Source organism: Vespa mandarinia, chromosome 8 (genome assembly GCF_050613455.1).
Source record: "Vespa mandarinia isolate Hongniang chromosome 8, ASM5061345v1, whole genome shotgun sequence".
NCBI lineage: Eukaryota > Metazoa > Arthropoda > Insecta > Hymenoptera > Vespidae > Vespa > Vespa mandarinia.
In genome coordinates, this window is record NC_140817.1 from 298,112 (window position 1) to 318,955 (window position 20,844).

General features: G+C 45.1%; 1 protein-coding gene across 1 annotated transcript; it reads left to right on the forward strand.

Annotated features, from left to right (window-relative positions):
* The first annotated feature begins 1,365 nt into the window (after nucleotides 1–1,365).
* Nucleotides 1,366–20,626, forward strand: LOC118449040 (uncharacterized). The gene is made up of 5 exons (XM_035883171.2): nucleotides 1,366–2,133; nucleotides 4,704–4,802; nucleotides 8,194–8,867; nucleotides 9,044–9,320; nucleotides 19,093–20,626. The coding sequence occupies exons 1-5, from the start codon at nucleotides 1,926–1,928 to the stop codon at nucleotides 19,347–19,349; spliced, it is 1,515 nt and encodes a 504-aa protein (XP_035739064.1). The 5' UTR covers nucleotides 1,366–1,925; the 3' UTR covers nucleotides 19,350–20,626.
* The last annotated feature ends 218 nt before the right edge of the window (nucleotides 20,627–20,844 follow it).

The window sequence follows — 20,844 nt, forward strand, 5'->3', positions numbered from 1 at the left end:
TGAAAGTGTTTTCAAAAAAGTAAATGCGTCGATTCGACAAAAATAAAACATTCGCCTTAAGTCCGTTGTTATTCTGCTCGTGCATTATCGTTCGCGAATGTCGTTGCACCAAAAATTCAACCTTATCTATCGACTCTCGTTATCGCCGATAAATGGAACGGATTTAATTCCTCTTGAAAACACATAATCTCTCTCTCCCTCTCTCTCTCTCTCTCTCTCTCTCTCTCTCTCTCTCTCTCTTTCTTTCTTTTTCATTTCCTTTTCCTCTCCTTATCACAGTATCTGTAGTAAAGAGATGTAATGAAAATATAAAGAACCATTATTGAGATTGAAAGACCGTTCGTTCGGTGAAGTCACAAACGAGAAAAAGGCGGTGAATGGTAGTTCAGAAAAATCAGAAAAGTAGTAGGACTTTCTCGTCTTAGTAATCGGAAAAACACGCGCGTGAGATCGCGCGTAAAACGCGCGTGTACCGCTGATACACGGTGAATCTCATACGCGTAGCACGTCGGACGTGCGCGCGCGTTTTCTAACTCTCTCTCTCTCTTGTTCGCTCATTCGCTCGCGTGGGAGGGCCGAGCACAAATATCAATCAGTGGAGTCAAGAGCGGAATCAGGGTGGCCGAGTGGTTCCACATAATGCTGGTGAGCGCGGAGAGATGAGAGCGAGCGTAAGAGAGAAAGGAGGATAACGCGAGCTAAAGAGTGAGAGAGAAGGAGAGAGGGAGGGAGAGGGAAAGGAGAAGAAGGAGCCTCGGTCACGCGTTACTCTACAACGAGAGAGAGAGAGAGAGAGAGAGAGAGATAGACAGGATAGAGATAGATTGAACGTACGTACATTCGAGAAACACACCCAACTGTACCACCCCCGCACAGAGTCTCTCGTCCGGGTGAATCGCGAGAATAAGCACGTAGCGAGTAGCTTCAAAGCACTCGAACGTTGCTTGTGGGAGTGCTTCGAGTGCTTGTGTGTGTATGTGCGGGGGTGGAGTAGGGAAGGAGGAGGCGTGTCAGAGAGGCGGAGCCAACTTTGAAAATCCCAGCTAGCATCCAACGTTTCTCTTTCTCTCTCTCTCTCTCTCTCTTTCTGTCTCACGCACACATTCACTCTCTTTCCCCTTTCTCTTTCTTTACTCATTCGTCTCCCACCTCCATTCTCGCTCTCTCTCTCTCTCGCTCTCTCGCTCGCGCTCTCTCTCTCTCTCTCTCTCTCTCTCTCTCTCTGTCTCTCTAGAGAGGCTGATAAGCCGTAGAGCCGTGTGCGTGAATCCACACTCGCTCTCCCCTCTGAACCGCGTGCGCGCACTTACATATATCCGTCTCACTCTTCGCCGCGACTTTCGTCCATCGTCGTCGCATGGGAGTCCCTCGGTACTATCGGATCCCGTTAACGGCAGTCGCCGTCGAGACACCCGCTATAACGTCTCTCGCATCTCCGACACACACATCAAACCGGTGTGTCCTTATTTCTTCTCGTTCTTTCGCACCTTCTCCATCGGTTACTCTTAAAAACATCAACAGCCCTTGCGATCGACGACGAAAGAATATCTTTCCCGACGTATGATTTTTGTGCTCGCAAAGGGAATAATCGTTGGGACATCGCGAACATAATTGCAATGAGATCGTCTTTCGATTCGATCGAGTTTCGAGGGTGAACTATTTGAACGGTCGTACCGGGTGTTTGTTATCATATTTGAGGAAAGAAATGAGACATTCCGAAGAGAACTCGTATCAAATAGATATCATGTGGTAAAGATCATTTATCTAAAGGGTGTATCAAACAACAACGTATTTGCTTTTCATCCGTTTAAAATTACTTGGTCGGATATATCAAAGATATCGCCAAGTACGCGGATGTTGGGTGCAGCGAGGAGAAAAGGAAAGTTTCCGTAAGTAGAAGGGAAAGACGAAAAAAGTGAATCAGGATGATGGAAGTGCAGCAGCAACACTCGCCCGTTGGGGTAGGTCCGTTGGATTTTTCCCGAAGAGGAGTAGCCGAGACGTCAGCCTTTCGGGTCGTCAAACCGAAACAATCGACTTCGTCGCTCGTGCATCAGCAAGCCGTGTCGTCGCCGGAAACTAATAACAATGAAAATCTTCAAGAAAATTCGCAGGTTTCCCTTGAATCCGAAGGTAAGATTTTGTTATGCGTTATTATGCAATGATATCTAAGGGCGAACCTTATATCTAATGGGAGAGATAGTATCGAGACGTTAGAAAAATAATTGAGGGTAAAAATTCGGCCCTGTAGCAAATCTCCAACAAGCACCATTCGCCTACATCAACGTAGTCGGAGATATACTTCGGCAGATATACTCGCTACATTGTCATCGAACTATTTACCTAGGCTGTTATTTACGGGACCCTATTACGTGCTCGTGTATTTCTCGCAAAACGTCAAACGCCACGATTGGGCCACGTCACGGCTATTGGTTATTCGTACGCGAATGCACGCACGCACGCACGCACGCACGCACGCACGCACGCACACACGGCACTTTGATCGCACGCGCGAACATATAACGCGTGGTGCGTTGATGCGTGCAGGTGCGTAAGAGAGTCGAGTCGGGACGCGATGGCCGTTCAACAGGTGAGGGGATGGATTAGACGGCGTGCCTATACTAATACTCCACTGCTAATCAGGGTAATAGGCTAACGTAATAATATCATCATCCCACGCAGAGCCGGGCTAAACGGTTTAAGCCAGTAATTGCCAGGTGATGGGCAGATCATGGAGAGGGTTGACGCCTTCCATTCGAATCAAGACACTTGGAATCTTCCGCCAAGCCGACGATTTCTACCCGACAATTTCGTTTTCGATTTTGTCAATCTTTTTGGAAAATATCTTTTAGGCAGTATAAGTAAATCGATTCGTTATACCGTCGCAAATAGATTCCAAAGAGATTGCGACGATACAAAGATTCGTTCGCATCGATTTGCATCGAACGTCTACCATTCGAAATCCCTGCGCGTTGTTTAAATATATATCACGGATACATATCGGGATCGAAGATAAGGAGTATCAACCAGTTCCGGGGCTAAACCTATAGAGATAATGGCGTACTCACGAAGGCTTTTGTCATATTCGATTGTCATGTTTCGAGTTACGAGTTTGTATAGAGAGATTCGGCCTGTTGCTTTGACAATTTATACGAGTCTTTCATCGATCGGCATCGACGAGTATATCGATACGATTGTCCACTATTATTCTCATTTATGTATCGTTGGAGATCTTTTTAGCGAGCTATTCGCTTAGCATAATGTACAAGTGTCAAAAGAAGTAGGTACATTTTTAGAGAACGACCGATATCATTCGAAAAAAGTTTTAGATCTTTCGATTTTTCGGTACACCTCGGCGAACAGAAAATCACGATGGATTTACGTTTATAGATTTACGATGTAACGATAGCGCGGTATGCAGGATAAGCTTTGTACAGAACGAAGAGCGATATCATCGATGCTCGTTCCCTCTCTTTACCTCCTTTAACGGCGAACACGGCTGCATTACCTGCAGCGTGTGTACACGCTCTCGGGTATCGACGTTGTGTACACCGAAACGCTGCGGTCATCTTATCTCGCCGCGTGGTGCCTTTGCTATATAGGAAAATATGATTTATTTCTGATAATCCTGCGAGAATGAGATAGCCTTTGCGGCAGAGCCGCGGCGCAGCTAATCTCCTCGCGCTATCTCGGATTATCCCGGTCGTTACTATATATTGCCCGGATTACGGATTCCTTTTTCTTCTTTTTCTTCTATCTCCTTTTTTTGTTTTTCTTTTTTTTCTTTTCTTATTTTTTTTTTTTTTTTTTCTTTTTTTCCCTTCCCTTTTCGCCGTTTCCTCTCGTATTCCGTTCAGCCGTTCCATCGAAGCGTCATCCTATGGGATCTTTCGATTTCACCCTCAAAAATGGCCATCCACGATAAAGCGTTACCCTTCTGATATTACGTCAAGTTCATACTGGAGCCTGCCGGATAGGATGATCGGTTGGAAAGGGGAAAAAAAGAAAACGGGAGAAGAATAGTAGAAAAGAAGAGAAAAGAAAAGAAAGGAAAAGTAAAAGAAAAGAGAAGAGAAGAAAAGGTAGGAAAGGAAGAAGAGGAAAAATTGTAATTCCATGCGATCGAGCTAAGGGATGCGGGCAAAGTCTTGGAGGCGCCCTTTACGGTGTAAAGTTTGGTATTCGTAAAGGTGCCAGGATGCCGATCAAAGAAACCAAGACGATGGATGTTCGTGGATAGGAATGCAGTTTCGAAGAAAGAGAGGGAGTAATAGTCGAGACAAGGTTGATAAATAGAGGAGGGTCTCCCTTCTTTCTAATAAAGACGCTCTTGTCGAGGGGTTGATCTTTCCTACGAACCGGGAATACCAAATTTCAAGTCAGGACTTGAGAAGAGACGTTACGGGAGTATTCGTAGCTTTTCGGTGTAACGCGCAACGCTTGAGAAACGCGCATGAACGATCTTGACAATTTTCTTTTTCTTTTTTTGCCTTTTGCCGATTGTCCCGGTTAGCCTCCTTCGACTCGTTGTGGAATTAGAAACTAAAAACTTTGAACAAGTTTGTCGATCTTATTCGTCGGCAATTGTTGTACGTTTACATTAAACGAAAACACTAAAATAACGGCGGAACCTGCTATGCATAAGCGCGATATTAACGCGATATTTTATTTACTTTACTTATCCATACATTTTTTACTTTTAGGAGGATGCAACGTTCGTTTAATGTTCCCGAGACTGTGGGCACCGTTTGGAAATGCAACCGAGGTTACGAATCTTCCTCCCCTACCAAAAAGTCACTCAGGTACGTTGGGATTGAGTCTGAGTTTGCGCCTGGGCGTAAAGTGGACGAGAAGTTTTCTTTCTCGGCGATATCTACGCTCGGTTCGACTTCCACCTCCGCCATGGCGGCTAGTTTTTATTTGCCAATCGTTAATAACGACCGGTCGGGATGATGATTGGGATAAATGGTAGCACGCGTCATACCGCGGACGGACATGGGCTCTTCTAACTCTTACCGTCCCAATTGGAGCAGATTAGAGGCGCAGCTTAGGGATTCGGACGCGTCGGTCCCTTTGTACTCTTGTACGATGTCGGTGTCTCTCTATCCTTCTTTCTCTCTCGTCCGTACCTACCCTAAATTAGTAACGTCTTGTCATGTTAAACGCGTATACTCTCTTACATCTCTCTTTCCCTCTTCTTCCTAGTACACGTGGCTCCTCTTATCTTCGTGGCTCATCGAGATCAATCGAGACTCCTATCAGAATCGTACGCGATACGTTTCTTCTCGTTCTTCAATCGCTCAGTATTCTTCTTTTATTTTAACGCGTTGAAATCAGATTGAATCAGTTCAAATAGAGGAAAAGATAGATAGATAGATAGATAGATAGATAGAGAGAGAGAGAGAGAGAGAGAGAGAGAGAGACGCTCTCTCGTTATATAAACGACAGTCGGGCAAGTAAAATTGTCAAAGAAATCGATATTGCAATCACAAATAATATCGTCGGTATATATACTTTTTCGTTCTAACGAGCAAGATCGTCAGTCGAACGGGAGTATCAAGCTTAAATAGGTACTGACGGCTGGATGAAAAATCCTTTTTTGAAAACCCACATCTCCCTGTCGGTCGGTCTATTGACGCCGCCGTTGATCGTCGTACGTACACTCCTTTCCACGAACGAGCAGGACGGAAGGAGTTTGAGGATTTGTAGCGTGTTGGAGGTTTAATAGCGGCAGATCGCTACGCAGTAAACGACTGACGGACGACAGAAGATTAAAGTTGGCCGTTAACTCGATCTAATTGTCCCCCTGGCTTGGCCTTCCTTTATTAATCTACGTTCACGACCATCTTCGGCATCGCCGTCGTCGTCCCCGTCGCCACCTCGTTCTCCTTCCTCGTTATAAACCCTTCGCCCTCCCCACCTTTTCCCATCGTACTAAGAGCAACTTGGCTCGATCCTTCTCGTGCCTTTCGAAAAGTTTCCTTCGTAAATCTGACAAATGTTCGCCTTGAGAAGAAGCAGAATTGCCCTTCTTTTCGATTATACAAAATCGAATTAATTTTAACGACCTAAGAAACGCACTTTGCATCCTTTGCGCAAGTTGCATTTGAGTGCAACGTGCCATATGTAGGAGAGCACGCTCGTACGCAAGCTCTGCCAAAGGGCGGAGCGAGGTAAACCATCTGCCGGACGGTCGCTACGATGACGACTGTTTTTTTCATGACTCTTTGCACTTTGCACCGTATGCTTTTTACCGCATTCCACTATATCCCAGATGTGGCATTTGCGTAAGCAGTTCTTCCTAACTCGTCCCGAGTCACATCTGTCCGGACTTCCTCTTTCTTCTCGTCATATTTTTATTTCGTTCCACTCTCTTCTTCTTCTTCTTCTTCTTCTTCTTCTTCTTCTGTCTTCTCCTTCTCCTATCCCTCCCCCCCTCCTCCTCTTCCTCCTCCTCCTCCTCCTCCTCCTCCTCGCGAAGATCCATTCCCTTTTTATCTTTTTTACGTTTCTTTTTTATTTCCTTCCTTTGTCACGTATCTTTGGACGGATTCGCTCCGATTTTTTAAATCCACGACTTTGTTTTCCCGATTTATCCTTCTTTTGGTCCAACAGTGACAGCATTTTTAAACCTTTTCTTTTAAATCTTTAATTGAGTAAATATATAATTTATAATTTTACGATAACGAATAGATACGTCCTCTCATTTATTTCTCTCCAAATTATTATCGCAAACAATGACATCTTTTATCGTGCGCGTCGACGCATCGAGGATCGATTCTTGCTTTCCCTTGCTTTTAATGCACTTGGCGGATATTAATGCACCGCGAGAGAAAAAAAAATCTATATTCATCGATCTTTCACCGACTACGGAAACTCTGTCTATACATTTATCTTCGGATAGAAATTGTTGGTATCTTTAGATCTACATCTGTCTCTTTCTTTCTCTCTCTCTAGTATACTTTCGTCATTTCTCTTTGCCCTTGTCCTCTCTCTCTCTCTCTCTCTCTCTCTCTCTCTCTCTCTCTCTCTCTCTCTCGCACGCTCGCTCGTTCGCTTTTGTACATATTCATTTTTCTCGAACACCCTGAGTACCGGGCGTGAGCGTTTCTCATTACATTAGGCCGCTCTCACTCACTCCTGCCTTATTTTGATTCGATTGCAAAGCCACCAGGAGTCACGATAATAATCGGCCCTTCGACGATGCAGGGGGTCGGCCTAGAGTCCTTTAAATGCGATTATCCGAGCACGGCTGTGTTATACGCGCCAGCACGTGACCGCGTGTCGCGTGCACGGATTATAAATATGATATACTCGGGGTGTCCCTTGCATACGTACTTTTTCGTTATATAGACGTTTCTGGATACATAGCAATATCAACCTTTTGAAATTGCAGTATCGTGCATAGATGAGGAAGGATATAGAAATAAAAAGAGTAGCGGTCCAACGGCAGGCAGTTCCCTTCTACGTTCCATTTGATTATAATTCGCCGTTTTCTTCCGATTTGTCGTTCGGTTCGATCCCATCGTAAATCACAATGGTGCTTCTCGAAGAGGATGGCCATAGACGATTATTAGAAATACCTATCCCCCAAATAATCGTGACGCATCATATTCGCATCAATTACAATGGCATATCGACCGGTTCGCGGAATATATTCTACCACGCTATTATCGCCTACGAATATGTCGCTGTCCGACTTTACACTGATTTCTATCTTTTTGACATTCGTGTTAATCGAGTTAATCGATAAATGAAGAAGAATGATTTTGCAAATCATCCTTATCGGAGAGCTCTTATCGGACTTTAAGAAATTGTCGCGACGAAAGTAATTACTCATTAATCGTAGAAATTCGTTGTAGTCGCGTCGAATCGAAGTAATGATGTCATCCCTTCCTCGGACGCTCCTCGAAGATCCTCAGCGTGATGTCTCACTTAGCAAAGAAAGAAAGTAAAACTCGTTACGTCTCGTTATTTTTTGTACTTTTTCTTTCTTTTTTCTTTTTTCTTTTTTTTTCTTTCTTTTTTTTTTTCTACGGACTGCTTAGGAAGAGTATCTATCATTTAGTTTCCATCTTCTTCTAATTTCCGATGATACATCGAAGACGTATAAGATTCGGGAAAAATAATGGAAAAATAATGAAACGAATGTCTGTGAAAAATAGAAATATAGGAAAATGATTGTCTTCGCAGAACGGCTATCCTTCGGTGTTGGCCGTTTGGTTGGTTCACCGGCGACGACAAGTCCCTCGCCATCGCATTCGCCATGTCCGGAGTCCCCGGTGCTCGATCATCGCCGGGATCATTGCGCCGAGGTCGACGTGGACGTCGAAGAGGAAGAAGTCGACGTGGACGTCGAAGAGGTCGGCGAGGAGGACGATCGAGACGCAGCGTCGAGTCCTCATCGTTCTTCCTCTACGCCATCGCCCACCGGTACGATTACCTCAGCGACATCCCAGTCGCATCCGCCGAAAAGATCGGGCGACACGTTCAGCGTGTCGGCACTCCTCAGGCCTGATCCACCGTCGGCTCACCTTCAAAATGCCTCTCCTCATCGTGACGCGGCCACGATCGGTCCTCATCCGGCAGCACCATCGGGCTCCTCCATTCTCTATCCACCTCTCCATCTTCAGGGTGGACTTTTACCGCCTCATCCTCACCATCCTCTCTCATACCTACATCCTCAGTTGTTGCCCCATCATCTATTGCCGCCCCACTTGCACCCACTCCTACGTGGGGTCCATCCTGGACACCCGGCTCTGCACTCGACTCACACGGCTCACGGGCTACATCATCCCCATCCGCTCGCAGACGTCTACAGCTGCGTCAAGTGCGACAAGATGTTCAGCACGCCTCACGGCCTCGAGGTACGTAAACGCGATCGTCGCGCTATGGCGAATATATATGGTGAACGATCGTCCGTCCGAGTGCCCGGCAGAAAATTGCGATATCGTTTACATCGATTATCTATCAGATTTCGATAAGACCTTTATTTATTAATATCTTTAATATATAAGAATTAGAAATAGATATTCGTCGACAGGTGCACGCGAGGAGATCTCACAATGGGAAGAGACCGTTCGCTTGCGAGCTCTGCAACAAAACCTTCGGCCACGAGATAAGTCTGACGCAACACAGGGCTGTACACTCAGCGGAGAAGGTATTTGAGTGTAAGCAGTGCGGAAAAGCGTTCAAACGATCGAGCACCCTGAGCACGCACCTTTTAATACACTCCGATACAAGGCCGTACCCGTGTCAATTTTGCGGAAAGCGTTTTCATCAGAAGAGCGACATGAAGAAGCACACATATATTCACACAGGTAGGTGCGATCTGATCGCTCTAGCCAAATATATAATATATAGTCGAATAAGGAAAAAGGAGCGAAATATCGCGAGTATAAACATCTATTCGAGACGAGGCATACAAATTTATCGGACCTTTGCTGGTTGTAGTTGGGAGGAATTAATTAACGAAGCGACTTTCTACGATAAATAATGCATCCAACCGTCTGGATGAAGTCAGTATTGTGCGCGAGACGATTCGCTCGAGTTCAGGCACATGTGGCCGCTTGGTTTCTGCTCGATGAATGGATGGGATGGGGAAGGGGAAAGGAGGAAGGGGGATTGGTCTGCCGAGCCCCACATTGTGAGTTTCGTTCGGTAATAATCGTAATGTCTTTCGGGGTGATTCCCCTGATCCTCTCGTCTTCCGTTTACCCCTCAGGTTCTTCACTCCCACGACTGGCCCCCCAATTCCCGATCTTCGAATAGAATTTTACCGCGGCGATTATTGTCCGTGGGAAAAATGGAACAGGTTCATTCTTCCTAATCCCAGAGGAAGAATTCTCTGCGCTGCGCGATTTTACGTCGAGCAAATTTATCGTTTGTATCCTCTTTTCGGATAGATGACGTCGAGGCATCGCCTTCAAGATCGATTTCGATTTTTCGTCCGGCGAGTACTTTGATTCGATAATTCGTCTCGTAATGGTTTACGTTTATTTATCGGAACCGAATTCGTCCAATAGCGAAGACCGAGAATGACGAGGGTGAACAGCAAGAAAGCACTTTTCTCTCTCTCTCTCTCTCTCTCTCTCTCTCTTTATACATACATACGTGTGTATATATATATATATATATATATATATATATATATATATATATATCTGTCTCTTTCTGCTTCTTCGAAAGTGCGGAAGGGGTGGAACACTTGACACTTTGGTGTCTCGAAGCTGACGGAGCGACGGTCCTGAAGGAGTAGGTTCTCGTAAAGACGGGGAAGAGGAAGTAGCGAAGAAGAGGAGGTAAAGCGGGAGGGTTCCATTGGTGGGTCTGGGCTTTGTATCGTCTCCATGGCAACCCTCCCAATGTCTTATCAAATTATCACCTTGTCCTCCCTTGTACTCCTCCCCCTTCTTCTTATCCTCCACGTTGCTTCCGTCGCTCGACTACCACCTCCTTATTCACCCTCTTCAACCCAGGCGAAACGGCCTCGGAAGGACTCGCTGAAAGAGGATACAAAGCGATGGTCACTTGCGCGGGCCCGCTAACAACCTATGGGACCACAAGGACAAGGGCTCGTGCGCTCGCGCGCGTGTCCACTTCGTTTATTTAGCGACGTCTCTCTCTCTCTCCCTCTCTCTTCCTTTCTTTCTCGCTCTTACTATCCAGCGTGAGGGTCGCAGCGGAACATTTAATTCATTATTCAGAGGGATGAAAAATTCAGCGACTCGACGTCCGATGCCGTTCACGAGTAACGCGTCGCAATTGCTTCGTGAAATGACGATGCTCGGTCAGTTATTTTTTTTTGTCGACATTTCCACCCTTCTCTTCTTCCATCACGTTTCTATTTCGACGAAATTACTTTTCGATAGGATCAACGGGATTCTCTCTCTCTCTCTCTCTCTCTCTCTCTCTCTCTCTCTCTCTCTCTCTCTCTCTCTCTCTCCTTCTCTTCGAGCGATCATGATTTCAAGAGACTCTTGTCCATTCACAAACGCGAGCTATTTCTATCGAGCACCTTTCAGTTTCTACAGCATAAAATATAAAAGATTCCTTGTTGAAGGAATTTACTGTAGGATTCTATGGTTATCTTTTTAGGCTCGTAAGATTAATCGACTGATCGCAATTTATCGTACTATTTATAAATTTGATCGTACTAGGTCAGATACGAGTTTATCGCGAGAACAAACGAACAGCTTTTCGTCTTCTCTCAGACGACTTCGTCGGAGGTGCGTACGTGCGTGAAGCAGGCAGGCAGGCAGGCAGGCAGGCAGATCGGGGGCATTCTGGGATTCGAGACTAATGATAATCAGTCCTCGCTGTCTCTCCCTTTCTTTCTCCTCCACTTTCGATCTCTTCTCCTCGTCGTTCTTTTTTGCCGTCCCTCTGCAACCACATTCCCTTCGCCGTGAACACGGGCCATGTGCAATAAGGGTGCGGCACCGTCGGATTCCCCGGGGACCGGCATGGCGTAACGTAAAATCATTATTAGGTAGGTAGGTAGGTAGGTAGGTAGGTAGGTAGGTAGGTAGGTAGGTAGGTAGGTAGGTAGGTAGGTAGTTGCTGGTGCACATGAGGGCAGGATAGAGAGAAAGGGAAACGGTGGCTTGGATGGTTCGGCGGAGAGAGGAAGGGGGTAAAAGGGAGAGAGTCGGCCGCTTTAGGGGGTTGGGAATAAGAGCTCTGCAAATATTGTTCGTGCGCGAGTCGGCAAGCGGAGTAGTAGCGAATCGAGGGGAAAGCCGAAGCGTTGCTTCGCGTTACCTTCGTCATTAGGTGGGCTCTACGTTGCTACTGCTGCTGCTGCTGCTCCTGCCGCCGCTGCTGCTGCTGCTGCTGCTACTGCTACTACTACCACTACTTGTACTGTGAGCAAGGGGGTGGTGGAGGGGGTATGTTGAGGCGGCAGCGTATGAAGAGTCAAGTGTACACGGTGGCTGCGAGCTCGCACACAAGACCGACCGACCGGAGCTTTGCCGATTGGATAACGTCGCGTGATGGTTATCGAGAAGGCGACAGACTGACAAGTGGTCAAGCACCCTCTTGCAAAAACACTGCGGTTCCATCGGAAAAACGTTTTTCTTTGGGGGGCGATGCCTGAATGGTGGCTCTTGATGATCAAGGTCTGTTCGCTCGGTTAAATTTGATTTTTTTCTTCTTCTTTTTCTTTCACGTTAATGCAATAGAATGGCAGAATTTATTTGACAACGAAAGAATTCTTTTCTAACTTTATCACTTCGAAATAAGTATTACGTTGAATTAGATTGGAATTCTAATTAGTTAATTTAGTTGGAGAAATCGCTAGCGTATGAACACATTAGTATGTACTTTGGCGATTTGTGATTATAAGAAAATGTTATCGATTTGATCCTAACTCGGCCCGTACGTGTCGGTATCTCGGGAGACAATGGGGAGACACCACACCCTTAAACTGTACGCTGATCGGCCCCGACACATGACCGTGCCATCTTTTGTTTTTACAATAAACACAACCTGTCCGCTCTTTGGGTGCTAGGCAAAGTTGCAAGGGGCCAAAGGGAAGGAGATGAATGTCGGTTGTGTACTTTTCCTTTTCACAACCACAGTCGATTTCGTTTCGTTTCGTTTCGTTTCGTTTCGTTTCGTTTCGTTTCGTTTTCGCTACGTGCCGACCGAGCTTCTCGACAAATGGATCATTTTTGTGCGAATGATCTCTTTCCTTCGTCGTTGGAGCATTAATTCATTTCATTGTTAGGAGGATTAGCGCATGGTTTTTCTTTTTTCCTTTTTTCCCCTTTTTTTTCTTTATTCTCGATTTGAAAAAGACAAGCGTAATTGCGAATCGTCGCGGTCACATACGTTGACGTATAACTAATTAATGCAATTTCGTTCTCGTCAACGTAACGCGATACCCGTTAAAACAGTCTCTAAAAGAGAGTTAATTGAAAAAAATTATTCTACCAAGGACACGTTCTATGTGAAACGGCTACAATAATTTCTACGTTGTAGGGATAAATTACGATTACACTCTCACGCTATTTCTAAATCATTCGTAAAATTCGTAAAATTGTTCTTGCGGATCGAATGACATACGTTCGATTTCTGAAAAGGAGTTAAAGCGCTCCAAAGAGCCAGAGAAGAGTCGTAGTAGCTTTAACGAATGACGAGTACTCTAAGGCCCTAATGTCTGAGTACCTGGTCTCCCCGAAATTTGCCTCAAGGGTGCGGTTATCGTGTACTCGCTTGGATACAAACTGTTTGAGAGCTTTGTGGGCGCGTTCATGGTGTACCTGTGCCTCTCTCTCTCTCTCTCTTCCCTCCCTCCTTTGTGCGTAGAGAGGACGGGACTATTAGAGGTTTCCGGCTGACTTAACATCGGGAGCGCCGCAACATCCCTCTAAGCTGTTTAAACTTTGCGACATGGTCGAAGGGACCGCCCTGACGCCACCCTTTCTTCTTCTTCTTCTTCTTCTTCTTCTTCTTCTTCTTCTTCTTGTTTCATCCCTCCTTTTCATTTTCCTTTACCTTCGAGTCTCGCGAGTCGAACGTTTCGAGTCTTTACGGCTCGTTAGTGACGCCAACGTAAAGTCGTGCTTAGAAATATCGGTAGGAGCGCACACGTAAGAGTTCCATTTTCTCGCGGGCCGTACGCACGCGAACTAAATTTTCAACGGACGCAAGCGGGCGAGCAGTTAATCGTCGATTATTTGCCTCAACTTCCTGTAGAAGGTCGTGCAAAGAACGAACCGAGCAATTTCAAGTGTTCATCCTTATCATGCCGATTCTTCGATCTTTCTCACGAATTGACGAACGTTCTAGTTTTTCTTACGTGGTAAAAACTAGAAATGGATCGGAAGTATCGTTAAAACTTGCACGTGGAAGAAGAAAATTTGCAGGACGGTCAATGACCGTCCCGATTATCGGGAAAACGATCGTATCGACGAGCGAACCACGTAAGAGAAACTCTCTCTCGCTTTATCGTTCCTGGCTTCGGTGCGTTAGACAAAGACAATTGCGTGCTGGATGTTGAGGACGTTACGTTTAATGTCACGATGGTATAAGCCGGTACGAGCATCCGATGCGGCATCAAACATGCAAATTCGCTGATATAACGTTACACGGATACCTTCGGTGCGATCCGTTATCATGACGATCCGTTGAGCGTTAGCACCGACATAGTGTTCCTAGTAGTATAGGAGCATGATTAAATTTCCAAGGATATCGACACGACGGGAACACGTAAATCCTCCTTTGCTCCCGCTCCGCTCTCTCTCTCTCTCTCTCCCTCTCTCTCTTTACGCATCTATCTACGTTGTTACTTACCTACGTGTGTATCCACGTCCTCGCTTCATCCCTTCCTCTTTCGCCGCTATTCGCACTCGAGCGACCGAAGCAGCTCGGGCTAGAGGCTTGAAATTAACTATCAGAGGCTCTATTCGAGATGCGAAACGTCGTTACACCATCTACAGCATCATCGATAACGCCTCTTCATCCTTCCGAGACTTTGCTTTTCAAAGAGAGGGTGAAAAAAGAGAGAGAGAGAGAGAGAGAGAGAGAGTAAACGCGATAGAAAGATGGATGGAGGATATTAGTCTTATATCGTGTTCTAGGAAAGCGAAGAAAAAGAGCGTTTTATATTTATTCATCCTTCTGGGATCATTCGAGATCGTTCGACTCTTACGACGACTAAAGAGCACGCGTTCGTGTCATCTGTTAATGGAAGGTAATCGTAAGATGTGAAATGTAAGGCGATCAAGGATAATTACAGCGAGTAGAGAAAATGTAGCGGTGGGATCCTTCGCGCCGATGGCACAGATCGGATTTGTCACGATTCCTAATGTTGATCGACGCTTTAATAATTTAATAGCCATACGTCCGCCGTGATCGTCCGGGAGAGGATTATTACCGCGGATCCCTCCGCTAGATCGAAAGCACTAAGGAGCTAACAGACTTAGCCGCGGTATCACGTTTCCTCCTTTACTTCGCTTCGGCCTTCCCTCTACGGGAAATATATCGTGACGGTACCGTCTTATGCGCTTTCTCTCTCTCTACCTCTCTCTCTCTCTCCCTCTCTCTCTCCTTCCGTATCTCGAGAGACGATAATTGCCATCAATCCCGTCTCGCTCGGCAAAAATATCATTGGAAAACGTGCGTTCGTCTACGCTTCCGAACGTAGCACGTTTTCTCTTTTCGTTTCTATTCGTACGTCTCTTTTTTCGTCGTTTTACCGTAAACGAACGTATTCCCTTAACTATAGCCATTCCTTTTTTTCTCCCCTCCCCCTTCCTTTCCGTTCCCTCGAAATCCGCCCATTTCGCGATACAAGGATCAGAGGAAAAGCGAGTAAAACGCGCGTTGCAAACACGGCGAACGTGACTATCGACTGGCGTCCGTGCAGCCGTGAAATAGTAAATACAAAGCTCTCGTTGAATCGGCGCGCGATTCGCCATGCGATTCCGGCCCTCCGATCCCCCCGAGAGACTGCTAACATTCGCTGACACACCGGTATTTCGATAGCCGCGCACGGACACGCCCGTGAAATATACGGATCGCTATAGCCGAGTGTTAACCCGCATTTTCGAGCGTTTGTCGGCACTACGATCGATGACAAGAAATTCAAATTGCACCAGGGACCACGTTTTAGCTTGCGTTCGGCTATTTGGAATTACTTTCGATCCTTGTTTTCCCTGTTTTCACTGTTTAGTTTTCCCATTTCAATTTTTAGAGAGGTTACCTATATCTGTTCAAAACTTCAATCGTTTCTTTAATATGTAAAGAATATTTAGGCTGCTAAAGGGGCAGGGAAGGAATTCCACGTTTTTCTCTAACTAAATTCTTAACGCATATTATTAGATTAGCGATGCGTTCTCGACTTGATTGTCATCGACGAGAACGTTTAGAGGAACTTTGAAGGATCCGGAAGAAATCCATGCTGCCCTCGATATAAAATATGAGATCTGTTAAGCACGTTCGATTCCTATCTTTCTCATGGACCTCTCTCTCTCTCTCTCTCTCTCTCTCCCTCGTGGGCAAGCGTTTCGTTTGGAAAAGGTAAAGTGGAGTGAGATGGAGAGAAAAGAGGCCCGCCCCCCAGAGACGCAACCCGCAGAGTCGAGACGTGGTCGATGGAGACGAGAAGAAATCAATGCCTCGGCCAGAGTCCGCTTCACCTTCGTCTCTCCTCTCCACTCGTTTCCTCACTCTCTCTCTCTCTCTCTCTCTCTCTCTCCGCCCACTCGCTCTTAACCGGCCGTCTCATTTTCCTTCCCTACCTCCTATATCTCTTCTACGAATTACTTCGCGTATTTCTTCGCAGCCCCGATAAAACTCCAAGATTTCGATTATTCCGTCTATACGTTTGAAACGATACGTTTGAAAATATATAACGTTTGTTCTTTCTTTTAAAAAAATTTTAAACGATACGAGTATAATTAGCGTTAAATCTACGTGGATACCATGGTTAAATGGAAAAAGGCGCAACCCATTACGGATAGAACGTGTCTAGACGATAGTATCTTTGCAAAGTTTGCGGATCGTTTGGGAGAAGCGATCAAACTGCCATCTTGGTTTTCCACGTTCGAGCAGAGGGTGTAGGCATAGGAAAAGGATGCTTTTGCTCCGTGAATTCGAAAAACGATAGGTACCTATAGAAAAGGACAAGGTGATAATAGAGAAAGGAAAAAAGAAAAAGGAAGAGCAGAGAGAGAAAGAAAAAGAGAGAGAGAGGGAGAATTAGCGGAGGAAAGGACCCTCGCAAGATTTCCAGGAGTTTAATATAGTTTTAGGGGCGTCGGCTGAGAGAGAAAGAGAGAGAGAGAGAGAGGACGGGGCTGTAATGGTGTCTTAAACCGCAGTGACTCTCAACCATGACTCCCCTCGTTTCCGTCACCTTTCGGTTCGTATAGAAAAATTAAGAGCAACCAATCTCAATCATGTTGCAGTTGAATGTTTTAATCAAAAATATTATACATTTGTCATTCCTTCTGTCGAAAATATCGAAGGTGTTGCGCTTAAAAATGAGCTCGGAATAATTAAATAGATCTTACGAGTAGAATTCGAGTTCGAAAGCATTGCGCTCCAACGACTAACCAAGATGCGTACTTGCCTATACCCATGGAATGCATTCTCGCGTAAATTCGAAAGCGCGAGTACCGAAAGGTGGGTACTACCCATATAAGAGATCGTAACGCACGGTTCTTGCTTTTTCCAGCGAAGATAAAGACGAAAAGGGCAACCTCGGTGCGAGAGAGCCCCGACGGTTCTTGATTTTTACGAGCGCGTAAATTCCAGAGGGCAACTTCCTTCGTACTCCCTCCTTCTCTCTCTCTCTCTCTCTCTCTCTCTTTCTCCTTCACCTCTTTCTCTCTACCATTTCGTACTCGAAATACATAGAATTCTAGGAGACTCGCACCGTGTGCTTCGCTGTGAATTCCACAGCATGGAATTTCAGGCCGCCATTAACTCTGAATCCCCTCGAATCACGATTTGAAAGAGCTCGCGATACTATTGCGAATCCTCGCCGAGTCTCCGACGTCTTTCAATAAAATTACCCGCGTTTTCTCTCAAGGATTTCCAAACGTACACGTTTAAGAGATATTTCTCTCTAATTACGTCAACAAGATCCTTTGTTATTTTTTCTTTGACCTTTCGAATCTCTATAAATATTGTCTCATTGAAATTTGATAATCATTGGCGACTATCGGGGATCGACACGTCGATTTAGGAAAAGGCAGGCGATGTTGTTACTCGAACGATTTTCAATTTTTATGAGATCGTAAATCTACTCCGAAAACTTTTCCCTCCGCTCCCTCGAAAACTTCCATCTTCACTTTCTGTCGTTTTATACCCCATTCGAGCCTCGTGGAATTTCATCGGATACTCGATCGGAGTCGACGAATTTCTCGGAGCTTGTTACGCTAGTGTTAAGAAATCTAAACGAAATGTTTACCACCATCTGTCTATCGGTGATTTCGCGAACAAGTTTCTTCAACGAAATATATCTATTTCGTCGTTGAAAAAATATCTAAATACTTGAAATCATAGAAATTGTAAAATAGAAATCTATTGGTATACGAAATTGTTCATAGAGCAATCGGTAGGAAGGAAAGTGCAAAAGAACCGAAAGGTAAATAGTTTGACTCGTCGAATATAAGCTAGACGGGTAACGAATCCGCGAGTACTTTGGACGTTGGAAAGATAGAGGAGAGTCCATTAACATCCCTCGGCTGGTCACTCGGAGCATAGTTCGAATCGTTGCTACTCTGTTGCTTCCCTTTCCTCTGTGAGAGGGTGGGAGCGCACGCGCGCGCGCACGTGCGTCTCCTCATCCCTCTTTCTTCTTTCCATCGGTCTTTCCTCTCTCTCTCTCTCTCTCTCTCTCTCTCTCTCTCTCTCTCTCTCTCTTTCCATCTAGTTCGGCTTATCCCGGTGGTAGTCATGGAAACACAGGGGTCGGAGCCGCCCCTGGCCGCCAATCAGAGCTCGCGGCCAGGAGGAGAGAAACGAGCGATGAGCCTTCCTCGCTTCTACCCCCGCCCTATCGGCCGTCCATCCCTTCTCTCCTCTCCGTCCCTCGCCTCCGGCTTGGCTGAGATTCTCGCTTGGGAGGAAATCTTGACCGGGCGTGCCCTGCATCTCTGATACCACCTCTCCTCTCTCTCTCTCCCTCTCTACGTCTTTTTCGCTCTCGAACGTCCTTCTTCCACCTTTCTCCCCGTTCCAGCCCCTTCGACGAAAAATCCTCCAGTCGTCTCGGTACGGCAAGTCCATCTATGTGTTCGTGGCTTTCTATTGCTTTTGGACCAAGGATCGCTACTTTCGAATTAACCTTTCTGCTTGTTCGGGTAGATAAAGAGAGTGGGAGAGAGTAAAGGGTGGAAGGTTGCTTCGGGGGATGGAAAGATTCGTTCGCTCGGAAAGAGTTAGATTCTCCAAAAAAAAAAAAAGAAAACTAAAAAAGGAAAAAGAAACTTGCAGTCTTGGGAATTATTGTGCCGAGAAAGGACATAATAATGGGAGACGAAAAAAAGAAACGCCTGATGCGTGATACTTAATGACGACAATATTATTTCGTTATATCCATTGGTAATATCCATCTTTTCGACTTTGTCATAGGTGAAAAGCCGCACAAGTGTCAAGTATGTGGCAAGGCGTTCTCGCAGAGTAGCAATCTGATAACGCACTCGAGGAAGCACACGGGATTCAAGCCGTTCGCTTGCGAGCTGTGCGGACGAGCTTTCCAGAGGAAGGTCGATCTGAGGAGGCACCGCGAGACCCAGCACGCCGATCTTGGGACGTCGCATCGGCCGGCTATGGCCGCGATTCCACCTCAAAATTCTTTGCCAACCGGAAATCCATCGATAATGCAATGAAAAGCGTAGCCTTTCTAGCGAGAGAGGGATTCTCAGCGATCGGGGAAAGTACGGATTAGGAAGGACGGACGGATTTGAAAGTCCACGCATCGTCCTCGTAAATATAAATAGCGAAAACGATCGACTTCGTAGACTTCGACTGCTGACTAATTGCCGGAAGAGTGCAATAGAAGGAGCGGAGGATCTCTGAAGGAGGCATACGGGAACAAAAAGTTGTTTTTGATTTCGATGCGTCAACTTTTGCTCCGTTGATGTTATCGACAAAAAACGGCCGCTCTCGTGAGCCGCGTAAAGATTCGTTGTATCCCGATGGGGCTCACGATCGTTAAGACTAAGATGAGCTCGTTAAAGAGAGCAAGGTCCGCGTAACGTTGCACAATCGAAATCGAATCCTTCGTTTCCGTCTCGAGGGAATATTAAAGAAATTTTATTTCGATCGGCCATTATCTTATCGCGCGATCGATCCTCATCTTACTTCTCTTCTCGCTTTTTCCTAGATATTCGCGTGGTATCGAATCGAACGATCAGAACGGGTCTGATATCGGCCGATTAGAATCGACATTCCTTCGAAATGGTAGTATCGCGAGATGATACGATGGGCGTGAAAGAAAATAAGAAAACGAGAAAAGAAAGAGAAAAGTGTAAAATAACGTTGTTCTTATAAATTATCTGTTGTTTTAATACCTCGTGCGAGGTGGGGGTTAAATACATAAGTACGTAGGCGCATTTTAACGCATACGTTGCCGTTGTCGTTCTTTGTTCGTTCGTCGATTTAAAAGAAAAAAAAAGAAAAAAACAAAAACTCGTTTAGCGAATAACAGACGAACACACACTGATACACACACTTTGCATATCTCTTTCGCGAAGAGGAAACATCACCCCTACCTCTGGATCGCAACTGTGACCAAACTTGTAAATAACACCGTAGACCGTATCTCTTTTTAGTATAAGCGTTTACTCGTGCGTACGTGCGCGTACATACATATGAATGTGGATATAAAACGACTCGAATCTATAAATATAAATAGAGAAGCGCGTCGCTCCGATCTAACCTATTTTTTGTTCGCACTAAACTCACCCTCCTCGGCGAGAGAAACTATATTATGTACATTCGATTTTTTCTCCTTCCTCTCCTCCTTATGAAACTTTTTATTGTTATACCACTGATATCATTGTGTAATTATTGTAATTAGAACTCGCTATTAATACTATTACAATTATTATTATTACTATTGCTATTATCATCATCGTCACCATCGTCATCATCATCATCATCATCATCATCATCATCATCATCATCATCATCATTATTATTATTATTATTATCATTATTATTATTATTATTATTATTATTATTATTATTATTATTATTATTATTATTATTATTATTATTATTATTATTATTATTATTATTATTATTATTATTTTTATTATTATTAATTATTATTATTACCAATAAAAGCTGTTACCATTTGTAAATTGTTCGTCGGAGATG